At 59.6% G+C, this 11,181-nt stretch overlaps 1 protein-coding gene and 1 long non-coding RNA gene across 5 annotated transcripts; both read left to right on the top strand.

The window, feature by feature from the left end:
* Positions 1-8: 8 nt before the first annotated feature.
* Positions 9-3,640, top strand: LOC115935342 (uncharacterized). Of its 3 annotated transcripts, XR_010132569.1 has the most exons (5): positions 9-251; positions 892-1,081; positions 1,175-1,275; positions 1,399-1,780; positions 2,158-3,640. It is a non-coding gene; the product is annotated as an uncharacterized lncRNA (long non-coding RNA). The 3 variants fall into 3 exon arrangements; XR_010132576.1 differs by lacking the exon at positions 892-1,081; XR_010132578.1 differs by lacking the exon at positions 9-251 and having other exon boundaries at positions 834-1,081.
* A 2,107-nt stretch (positions 3,641-5,747) lies between these two features.
* HES3 (hes family bHLH transcription factor 3) lies at positions 5,748-11,175 on the top strand. Of its 2 annotated transcripts, none has more exons than XM_055383326.2 (4): positions 5,748-5,902; positions 8,281-8,376; positions 8,478-8,559; positions 9,080-11,175. In XM_055383326.2, the coding sequence occupies exons 2-4, from the start codon at positions 8,296-8,298 to the stop codon at positions 9,451-9,453; spliced, it is 537 nt and encodes a 178-aa protein (XP_055239301.2). In that variant the 5' UTR covers positions 5,748-5,902; positions 8,281-8,295; the 3' UTR covers positions 9,454-11,175. The 2 variants fall into 2 exon arrangements, with proteins under 2 accessions (XP_055239301.2, XP_030857075.3); XM_031001215.3 differs by lacking the exon at positions 5,748-5,902 and adding an exon at positions 7,958-8,169.
* The last annotated feature ends 6 nt before the right edge of the window (positions 11,176-11,181 follow it).

Genomic DNA, 11,181 nt, shown 5'->3' with positions numbered 1-11,181 from the left:
TCGGCGGGAGCGCCCCGCCCGCCCGCCCCTCCCCGCCCCTCGGGGACATCCGGGCTCTGAGCCCGACTCTGTGCCGGGCGAGGGCCGGGAAGGGGTGGGAGAAGTCGCCGCCCGCGTCTGTCCAAACTTAGTCCCAAACTCAGGAGGTTCCTGTCCCAAGAAGCAATGTAAAGTTTGAAACGAGCCGAGCGCGGTGGCTCACGCCTGTAATCCCAGCACTTTGGGAGGCCGAGGCTGGCGAATCATTTGAGGTCAGGAGTTCGAGACCAACCTGGGCAACATGGGGAAACGCCGTCTCTACTAAAAATACAAAAATTAGCTGGGCGTGGTGGCGCACGCCTTTAACCCCAGCTACTTGGTGAGGCTGAGGCAGGAGAATCGCTTGATCCGGGGAGACGGAGGTTGCAGTGAGCCGAGATTGCGTCACTGCACTCCAGCCTGGGTGACAGAGTGACACTCCATCTCAAAAAAAAAAAAAAAGTTTGAAACGGCCGCACCCTCGCCGGCCCTGCGTGGTCCCCGAAAACCAGACGCCCTGGGGCGCGGGTTCGGCCGAGTGCCGCGACCTCCTGCCCTCCCTCTGCGGCTCCCTGGAAACCGGCCTGGACAACGGCACCTGGGCATCCATGCGACGGGACCACCGCCCGCTTAAATTCCTGTTGTGGAAAAAGGCTGGACGGTGATGGGAATGCTCAGGATATGTTAGGTTTTCTTTTTTTTTTTTTGAGACGGAGTCTCGCTCTGTCGCCCAGGCTGAAGTGCAGTGGTGCGATCTCGGCTCACTGCAAGCTCCGCCTCCCGGGTTCATGCCATTCTCCTGTCTCAGCCTCCCGAGTAGCTGGGACTACAGGCGCCCGCCACTGCTCCCGGCTTATTTTTTTGTATTTTTAGTAGAGACGGGGTTTCACCGTGTTAGCCGGGATGGTCTCCATCTCCTGATCTCGTGATCCGCCCTCTTCGGCCTCCCAAAGTGCTGAGATTACAGACGTGAGCCACCGCGCCTTGCCTATATTAGGTTTTTAAATAGCAAGAGGCAAAGCTTTTCGGTGTGATCCTGACTTCACCTGGGGAAAAAGGGCAGGTATCTGAGCCTGGGAAAATGATCAAGCTATCAGCCAAAATGGTATAACGCCGACTATATATGTACCTTTTTTTTTCTTTTTTTCTTTTTTAGACACAGGGTCTCACTGTGTTGGCCAGGCTGGAGTGCGGCAGTCTGGAACTCCTGGGCCCAAGTGATCCTCCAATCAGCCTCCCAAAGCACTGGAATTACAGGTATGAGCCACCACCCCTGGCCTATCTTTAGGTAGTGGCACTCTTGGTGATTTTTATTGTCTTTATCTGTTTTTGCAGTTTCCATACTGCCTACAATGAACATAGATTACTTTTTTTTTTCAGACGGAGTTTTGCTCTTGTTGCCCAGGCTGGAGTACAATGGCGCAATCTCGGCTCACTGCAACCTCCGCCTCCGGGGTTCAAGTGATTCTCCTGCCTCACCCTCCTGAGTAGCTAGGATTACAGGAGCCTACTACCACGGCCAGCTAATTTTTTTGTATTTTTAGTAGAGACGGGGTTTTACCATGTTGGCCAGGCTGGTTTCAAACTCCTGACCTCAGGTGATCCACCCGCCTCAGCCTCCCAAAGTGCTGAGATTATAGGCATGAGCCACCGCGCCCGGCCCATAGATTACTTTTATAATCAGAAGTTTTTCTTTACTTTTTAAAGAGTAAATTCTCTCACCTCAGGTAGCTCAGAGAGCTGCGCTGGAGGAGAAAAGCCAGTAAGTGAACAACTGGAATAAACTCTGCAGGGGTGGGAGTGGGGGCAGAAGGAGAGCAAGGATGGGGAGCAAAGAGGGACCCCAGGGGAGGCCCTCAGCTTGGAGGGCGGCAGGGCGAGGAGGCTGCGAGGAACAGACGCCAGAGCTAGGCCTTGGGGCCCTCGGGGATGGACAGCCTGCCCTCCATTGGAAATGAGATCAAGGAGGGAGTGAGGGCTTGGCATTTGAAAGGCACAGAGGCGGGAGGGAGAAAGGCTGAGAAGGGATGGGGACAGGCCCTCAGGGAGGCTGGCACCAAGTGGTGGGTCAGCGAGAGAGGCAGGCGGTCTGTGAGCCCTGCATCTGAGCCCCTCACCTCTCCACTCTTGTCCCTGCAGGTCCTGGCAGGAGCTCTGGTACCTGGGAAGCTGGATGGAGAGCCTGGGCCAGAATCCCAGACCCCTCACCTCTGCGGCCTGCTTTGTGACCTTGGCAAATCCATTCTATGCGCCTCCATTTCCTGTACAGTGGGGATCCTTATTTCTCTGGCACAGATTGGTATTTGTTCTGTAAAGTCCAGTACCACTTTATTTTATTTTAGTTATTGATTTTTTTGAGACAGGGCCTCACTCTGTTGCCAAGGCTGGAATGCAGTGGCGAGATCATAGCTCACTGCAGCCTCAAACTCCTGGGCTCAGGCCATCCTCCTGCCTCGGCCTCCTGAGTAGCTGGGACGACAGGCATGCACCACTGCGCCTAGCTCCAGTACCATGTTTAAACGGTGCTCAGAAAACTTGCTAAACTTGGTGGATGGGAATTGAAAAGAGATTTAATGTTTTAAAAATCAAAGTCACTCAGCTGCAGTGCCACATGGGAAGGAGGCCTGGATGTGAATGTTCCTGGGAGCTGAGAGCTCCTGTGACTGTCGCCAGTTTCCTGTGGTCTCCCACAGACTCAGGACATCTCCGTCTGCTCCAGGACACCTCAGGACCACCAGAGGGCACTCATCGCACCTTCACCCCTGGAAGAGAGCTGGTCCTGGGGCCAAAACCCACTGTGCCTGGGAAGCCCTTCCTGGCTTCTGCTCTCCTCAATGTATGACAGCCCTGATTTACCCCCAGGGACTGTTGCTACTCGGGGTTGTAGAGTAATATGTAACCAGACTGGAGAACCACAGCAATGCTCTCTCCTCTGCCCATCACCTCCCCTTGGCCCCTCCCTCTTCATCAGCCCCATTTTGGAGAAGGGAGAAAGAAGGGAGAGGCAGCAGTCTCCTCCCAGGTGGGGCCGGATTCCAGGGAAGGAGAATTTTCAGAAGTTGCTGGAGTTGCCGAATCTGTCAGGGCCCAGGGTTCACAGAGCAGTGATGGAGGAGAAAGGAGAGGAAGCAGATCTAAGCACACATGGGCATCAAACCATAGGAACAAAGTCACATGCAGAGGGCTGCACATAGACACAGGGAAACACACACACGGAGATGCACAGAAACACGCAGACCCCACACAGGAACCTGCTTTCCCACCACAGAGGAAAGCAATCTGATCAAACAGACCCACTGTGCACCCAGCCCTCCATGCTTGGGGACAACACACCTACAAAAATACAAGAAAAAAAAGGAAAACTGCTCTGCCTGGGATGCCTTGCTTGACTTTTCTTGTAAATAAGCATTTGAATGTGTTTTGTTCTAGGAGCTTTCGAGGCAGGCACAAAGGGAGCCCTTTCTCATGCAGGAAGGTCCCTCTGCAGCCTCCCCCTTCCCTCCCCCTCCTGCCATCCGCCCACAGGCTGAGGTGGCTTTATTTCCGGGACCGAGTGTGGATACCTCCTGTTTTAGAGAACCCTGAGAACCACTGTGCTATTTCCAAGTTAAACTCTAGGCCGAGATGAAATTAGGCTTCTTTTTCTTTCTTTCTTTTTTTTTTTTTTTGAGATGGAGTCTCACTCTGTTGCCCAGGCTGGAGTGCAGTGGCACGATCCCAGCTCACTGCAACCTCTGCCTCCTGGGTTCAAGCGATTCTCCTGCCTCACCCTCCCGAGTAGTTGGGATTACAGGCACCTGCCACCACACCCAGCTAATTTTTGTATTTTTAGTAGAGACGGGGTTTCACCATGTTGGCCAGGCTGGTCTCGAACACCTGACCGCGTGATCCGCTGGCCTCGGCCTCCCAAAGTGCTGAGATTACAGGAGTGAGCCACTGTGCCTGGCCAGGTTGGTGATTTTTTTAATCACCTGCAGCTCCCTGCAGCTCCCAGTCATTCACAGGCCTCTGCCCCATCCCCTGTCCATATGGAGGCTGGGAGGGCCGCAGGGAGGGGCCTGTCCAGTGTGGCCGCAGCTCTTCCCAGGAGGGAATCCCTGTCATCCAAAAGTTTTCTTTCCCCTCCTCTGGCCATTCCAGGCTAAAGGAATGAAAGCTCCCTCTCTCTAGGCTGGAAAACAGGTAAACGATATGTAATTTATGAGCACCATCAGCCCAAAGTGCACAAGTCATATATGCACAAAGGGGCCGGGTAAATATTTAAAGATTAGAGCCAGCTGGGGAGAAACACAAAAGGCCAGGGCAATGGGGGTCTTTCTGAATTCACTCTTCCCGAGCTGGGCCAGGTCAGCATTGATGCACTCGCTGGAGTCCCGGCCTTTGTCCTCTGAAGGGCCCTTGTCTGCTGGGCTATTGGGAGCCCCAACACAGCTAAAGAGAGTTAAACAATCGCAGCCTCTCCAACCGCATCTGGAGACAATTGGCTGAGTCATTTCAGAGCTTTTGCTGTGTGCCCAATAGTTAATTACATGGAGCAATCACTTCATTTCACTTTGAAATGCATCTGCAGAGGGGGACAACAGATTTCTCCCTCATCACCTGCATCCACAGTAGCCTGTGCGGCACTCACCAGTTAGCACTGGTTGAAACCCCTGGAAGTACAGAAGGGAAGGGGCTGCCACACGGAGCCACACGGCTGTCCTCTGGGATGGGCCGCAGGTAGGGCTCTTGTCCTGGGGCCCGAAAACCTCTCCCTACTTGGTTCCAGACCTGACATAATGTTCTTTTTTTTTTTTTTTTTGTCAAACTCAAGAAAACCAAATGAGGGAAGGGGTGGCACAGACACTTGTCACTTTCTGCATTAAATTCCCCAACATGAGACAGGAGGGGGCCCTGAGCAGCCTTGGAGGCTCTAAGAGCCCTCAGAAGTTAGAGAAGGAAGTTTTTTTCCTTGAATGACCAGAGGGGGGCCTGGGTCTCCCCACTTCTCCTCCTGGACCTGTGCTCCTTTCCAGGCCGCCTTGGGGACCCCAGATGCTAAAGATGGAAAGGGAATTGGTGGCCTACATCCCAGCTTGCGTAAGCCCCGCTTCTAAGTTGGTCCATGCCCTTCCTGGCAGCCCGAGAGCGCTTTGTCCTGCTTGTCCTCAGAGGATAGGGTGAACCCACTGCCACTCCCCCTCCAGCTCTGAAAATACCTCCTGGTCTCTGTGAGCCCCTTTGGAGCCAGGCCTGCCTGAGGCTGTGCGAGGATGCCTAGACTCAGGGCTTGTAATCAGCGTGACAGGCTGGGGTGGAGGGTGGATCCCGAGTCTTCAGCCTGGGTTTCCGGGAAGGGTCCCTGTAGAGACTAGTCTGCTGTCTTTCCCAATGACCTTGTCAGATGCAAAGCACAATGACTTTAACTTAGTAGGGGAAGTGGCTGCCCAGAGATAAGAGCAAGAAGTGAGGGTAAAGTGGCGATGGTGGGGAGAAACTCGGCTCAGAGCTCGGGAAAGGGGAGGGTGGAAATCGCACCAAGATCTCTCCCCACCTTGATCCTGCGGGACCCTCGGCCAGTGTAAGGCGAGTAGCGGGCCAAGGAGGCTGTTTGTGATGGAGGAACCACGGGTGGGGGCGTCAGAAAGTAGGGGGATCATTCCAGGTGGGGAGACCACTGACCGAAAACGGGCCACAGGACAGGGGGCGCGGCGGGCAGTGTCGGGGTTGGGGTCGGGGGGCAACGGAGGCGGAAGTCAATTCAGTGGACCAGGGCGGAGCGACGCCTGAGAATTCCGCCCAGGCCTTAAGGCGGGCCTCGCCTCTCGCAGCCAAAGCAGAACATTGCGAATTAGCGCATTTTGCGGTCAATTTTCCACTGCTTAAGAAACACTAAGCTATCCACGTGAGCGCCCCCCCCCCCCCGGCCCGGTGCGACTGGAATCCCAGGGGACGGGCTTGGGAGGGGTGGTGGCCCTGGGAACGGCGGGTGTCAGGGTTCGGGCGGGGGCAGCCTCGGGGCCCCTTTATGGCGGCCCGGACTCAGGAGAGGGGGCGGGCCTGGCACCCAGCGGCGGGCCGCGAGAGCTGCGCGGAGGGCCATTGGTTTGCTAATGCCCTCGAGTTGAAAGGCGCGGGCGGCGGTTTATAGGGAAGGATTGTAATTAGAGGACAAATTGCCCCGCTGCCCCGCAGCTCGAGAACGCGGGGAGGGGGAGGCCCGCCGGGGCGCGGCGCGCGCCAGGCCTCTGTGCAGATGTGCAGCAGCTGGAAGTCCGCGCCTGGCGGGGCGCCCGGAGTTTGGCCCCGAGGGGGCGGGGGCGGGCGCGGGCGCCGCTTTGTGGGGCCCGCACAATGCCCTTAACACTCGGCTGCCCCCTTTGTGCCCGGCCGCGCCGCCCGCCCGCCCCGCGGTGCCTTTATACCGCGCCGCCACCGCCCCAAGCTCGGAGCGAGTCGCATGGAGGACGCCCCGGCCCGGCCGGTCCTGGCGCTTCAAAGCTGCCCGGCGCGTGCCAGCGCCCGCCGCCTGGTCTCGGCCCCCGCCGCCCTTCCAGGCCCGGGTCGGCCCGGATCTGGCCCGCGGGCCCTGCGGCCCGGGCTGGAGAGAGCCCCAGAGCTGCTGTTGCCGCTGCCTCGGCCTGAAAGGGGAGGGCGTGGCGTGATTCTCCACGCTGCTTGGCGCCTGAGAACGCCGCTATCCTGGGAAGGGTAGGCGGGGGCGGGCTGGGGGGAGATGCCCCGGCTTGATAGAGCTGGGGGGCGCACCCCACCCTGAGTCCCTACACAGAAGCCGGTTTGTTCATTCCTCTGCCACAGGGCTCAGCTGCAGAATTTTTGCGACTTCCCTGTCACCCTCAGAAGCAATGGGGGCTGCATTGTTCAGAATATAATTTTACAAGCCCCAAAAACTAAAGCCATGAGGGCCCATGGGAGGTGTCTAGGTTTGAACCCAGGGACTTCCTGGAGGTCAGCCTTGCTGTCCATCACAGCAGCTACAGTTCAGCCTCCTGGAGTCCAACCTGGGGGATGGCCCCAGAGCCTTGCTGTAGGCCTAGCCCATCCTGGGGCAAGTGCTCCAGGCGCCTCCTCCACTGGGTCCGCCATAGTCTGAATCATAGATTGGGGTGCGGGCCCTGGATCTCTCGAAGTGTGGCCTGGAGCTCTTCCCAGAATGTCAGTGGTCTCCTGCCACCACCACCTGTGCGTGGAGCTGAGAGCAGGCTCATGGGAGTAGACTTCTAGTGCTTCTCCATGGGGACAGGGTCTGCCACCAAAGCCACCCAGCCTGGAAGCCCAGGGCTGTAAGGAAGGGAGAGGCAGCCGTGTTCACCCCACCTGCCTCCTGTGGGAAGTCCGCGTTGGATCCTAGCAGTGTCAGAGAACACAGGACCCAGGCTGCACCCTCACCAGGACCCCTCCCAATCCCAAGGCCCCAGCAAGGATGAGGCTGGCTGTGGCCCCGCGGGTGGGCTGCATGCTTTAATGGGACACATGCTGCTGCATGGCCCCCGCGGGCTCAGCTTGTGCCCGGCTTTGAGCAGCCACAGGCAGAAAATTGCTGCATTGTCCCGACATTAGGGCAACTAATGCGGCGTTTCGGGTATAACCAGAGCATGAAGTGCATAGAGAGGCGTCGCCTTGGCATCTTCATCAGTCCCGAGGGAGCCCAGAGCCCTGTCATAGTCAGTGAGGCATCCTGTGGCCAGCTGGCCCATGTACCTACCTCCCCAGTAGGTGACCCCTGGAATGCTTGCACTCCAGGGTATCAAGGACTTGGCAAGTGGGACTGGAGAACTTACGGGGATTGGGACAGGATGGGCATGGAGGGGGTGGGCATGGCAGGGGTCCTCAGACTTGGGAAGTGGTGGAGGCCAGAGAGATAAGGAAAAGACAGAGAAAGGGGAAGGGGGGGTCCCTCGGGAGGCGGGGGGGTCCTGAAGGTGAGAGGAAACCTAGGCTATGGGAGGGGGCTGAGGGAAGGAGGTGGGGAGCTTCCCAGTGCGTCCTCCCTCGGTCCCCTCCTCCTCAAGGTTTCTAGAGTCCAGAGGGCCTCATTGACATGTAAACAAGGGTCCCTATAAAGGCGGCGCTGCCTCGCACTGGTGCATGGACTGCAACATGGGCACGGAGCCTGCTGCCCGGGGCAGCCTCCCCGGCAACTTCCGAAAGGTCTGGGGTCTTGAGGGACTAGGGGCAGGCACCCTTCCCCGGGAGGTGGGGGGGGGGGGGCCGAGGGCAGGAGGGTGGCAGTCCTGCACTCTAAAGGCTGTTCATCTGCAGATTTCCAAGCCGCTGATGGAGAAAAAGCGCCGCGCACGCATCAATGTGTCACTGGAGCAGCTCAAGTCGCTGCTGGAGAAACACTACTCGCACCAGGTGAGACTCAGGCGGGGTGGGGGTGGGTGGGTGATACGATCCCAACCTCCCTCTCTCCACCTCCGGAGGCCGGCCTAATAGACCTTTCCATGGTCGGGTAGATCCGGAAGCGCAAGTTGGAGAAGGCCGACATCCTGGAGTTGAGCGTGAAGTACATGAGAAGCCTTCAGAACTCCTTGCAAGGTACAGGGGAGGGCTGGAGGGAGGAGGGGGAGGCTTGTGGGATCAGAGCCAGGGATGCACAAGGCCAAATAAAGAGGGATGCCTCAAGGACCGCTTGACCCCGGGCTTTTGAGACCAGCCTGGGCAACATAGCAAGACAGCAAATATAAAGAGGACAACTCGGAGGCAGGTGGGCAGTTGGTGAGGAGGGGGCCCCGGCTCGCTAGGGGGCGAGGGCGGAGCAGTAAAGCCCCGGCTGGCTGTGCGATTGCAATCTGGGTGGTAGGTCTGGACCCCGGGGGAGACGTTCGGGTCGTCTGACCTCCGCCCTCCTCTTCCCTTCCTCAACACGCTTCCTCTCTCCTTTCCCCTCCACCCCCACTCCCCTCTCCTCCCTCCCTTCCTCCCCTCCCTCCCCCTTCCTCTCCCCTCCCTCCCCCTTGCCCTCCCCTCCCTCCCCCTTCCCCTCCCCTCCCTCCCGCTTCCCCTTCCCCTTCTCTCTCCTCCCCTCCCTGTTTCTCGCGTCCGCTCTTCCCCACAGGGCTCTGGCCTGTGCCCAGGGGAGCCGAGCACCCGTCGGGCTTCCGCAGCTGCCTGCCCGGCGTGAGCCAGCTCCTTCGGCGCGGAGATGAGGTCGGCAGCGGCCTGCGCTGCCCCCTGGTGCCCGAGAGCGCCGCCGGCAGCACCATGGACAGCGCCGGGTTGGGCCAGGAGGCGCCCGCGCTGTTCCGCCCTTGCACCCCCGCCGTCTGGGCTCCTGCTCCGGCCGCCGGCGGCCCGCGGTCCCCACCACCCCTGCTCCTCCTCCCCGAAAGTCTCCCTGGCTCGTCCGCCAGCGTCCCCCCGCCGCAGCCAGCGTCGAGTCGCTGCGCCGAGAGTCCCGGGCTGGGCCTGGGCGTGTGGCGGCCCTGGTGAAGCCCCGGGGATGGCCTGAACTGAAGGCGCTCCCTATTTGGTCTCGCGACACAGGGACTATTTTCAGCACGCCCACAGTGACTGCCAGGACCCCCCAGTCGTCCGTTCTGGTCGTGGGGCGGGGGTGGCTTGGAGAGGGCCGCGCACCCCGCAAGCGCGGGGAAATACCCCCAGCCCTGCCGGACTGGGTCTGCGCGTCTGGGCATAATCCACCCCCACTCTAGCTCCACCTACACATGCCGGACCGCTCGCTCTCCGCCCATCCTCCGGAGGGGCTGGGAGGGGGTGTCCTGGGCTGCGCCCCTTTCCCAGGGACCCCTGGCGGGCAACCCGCCCGCCCCCACCCCCGCCCGGTTGCCGCGCAGCAGTGGGAATGTCGCAGTTGGCAACAGCGCAGAGCTGACCCCTCGCAGCGAGGAGAATCGCTGCCCCGCCCCGGACCATTCAGCGGACCGCGGGCGCCCGGTTCCCACCGGCACAAAGCGCGCCTGGCCCCGCCCCGCCGGCAAGGGGCCCCCAGCCTCCCCTAACCCGGGATCCTCTTGGCTTCCAACGACCTCCTTCGCAAGCGGTGCTGCCCACCGGGCTGGCGCATTCCCCGAGGCCCACCCTTCTCAGAAACCCCGCCCCTAAGATGCACCGCCCCACCCGGACGCCCCGCCCACGCGGTTCCTGGAAGGGACCCATTGCTTGGTGGCACCAGCTTGAAGGCTGCAAAAGTGAACCCGGTGCCTCTCGTGGGAGAGGGGAACGCCTTCCGCTCGACAAAGACCCTGGCCCACATTCCAAGCCCGGACCCCGTAGACCCCGCAGCTCCAGATCCCTAGGGCTGCCGGAGAATCCAATCCCTGGACGGCTCTCGGAGCGCGCTGAGCCACTTTATTGGTCCATAATGAGGTCACTGCTGCGCACGGACATCGGTGGTGGGAGGCTCTCAAGTCAGATTTTCTTCCCCTGGGCTTCTGGCCCAGGAGTCCGGGCCAGCGAGGGGCAGCTTGGGTTGTGGGGTCAGAGATCCTGGCACCCTCTCCCGACACCTTGTAATTCAGAATAAAGCCAGCGCGAATCTGTGAAGTCGGTATCAAGAGGACACCAGAGGTCTAATGTCTCCCACCCCTGCGATGCCTAGTTAGGTGCATCTTTTGTAACCACAAATATCAACTTTCTACAGAAGCTCTTCTCTTTTTGGGCGGCCCTGACCTGCAGGGCACTAAACCCGTCCTGGTCCAAACGCGTGGAGAAGGACCCACGGTCCTTCAAAAACCCAGCTCCACTGTCGCACCTAATGGGCTCGCTGGAGCTGGGGCGAGGGTGGGAGTCCCGGCTGTCGCCGTCCAGGGTGGCCTCTCTGGTCTGTGCTTCCCGCGGTGTGGGGTGGGGTAGAGGCCAGGACAAATCCCTCTGCAGTCCACCAGGTGGCGGTGTTGCACTGCAGACCCAAAGGTCCTTCCTCCAAACTCCAGGGCGGGCGCGCGGGGGGACACGGGCTCGACAAGTCCCAAGCAGCTTAGGCCCAGCTCCTATTGCCCTGCCCTGTTCTCTCTCTTCAGTCAAGCTCACGGTGACTAGCAGCCCCAGGTGCCAACCCTGGGGCAGGGGTTGCCACCTGGGCTAATAGGGCCTTTCCTCCACTGGTGGGCTGTGGAGCCCACCCCACTGCTTCATCCTGTTGCTACTCCAGGACCATCTCACTCCTCACTCGCTGGTGGGACCCGAGCATTTGTCTGA

Source organism: Gorilla gorilla, chromosome 1 (assembly GCF_029281585.2).
Source record: "Gorilla gorilla gorilla isolate KB3781 chromosome 1, NHGRI_mGorGor1-v2.1_pri, whole genome shotgun sequence".
In the NCBI taxonomy this organism is placed as follows: domain Eukaryota; kingdom Metazoa; phylum Chordata; class Mammalia; order Primates; family Hominidae; genus Gorilla; species Gorilla gorilla.
Note: the sequence above shows the minus strand (reverse complement) of the source record. Positions and strands in the feature narration are given on the sequence as shown.

Bases quoted from the DNA above. Each gene is read 5' to 3' on its own strand.
- HES3 (XM_031001215.3), top strand. From the start codon at position 8,107: ATGGACTGCAACATGGGCACGGAGCCTGCTGCCCGGGGCAGCCTCCCC. The intron at 8,377-8,477 runs GTGAGACTCAGG...ATGGTCGGGTAG, and splicing joins AGAAACACTACTCGCACCAG to ATCCGGAAGCGCAAGTTGGA. The intron at 8,560-9,079 runs GTACAGGGGAGG...TCTTCCCCACAG, and splicing joins CCTTCAGAACTCCTTGCAAG to GGCTCTGGCCTGTGCCCAGG.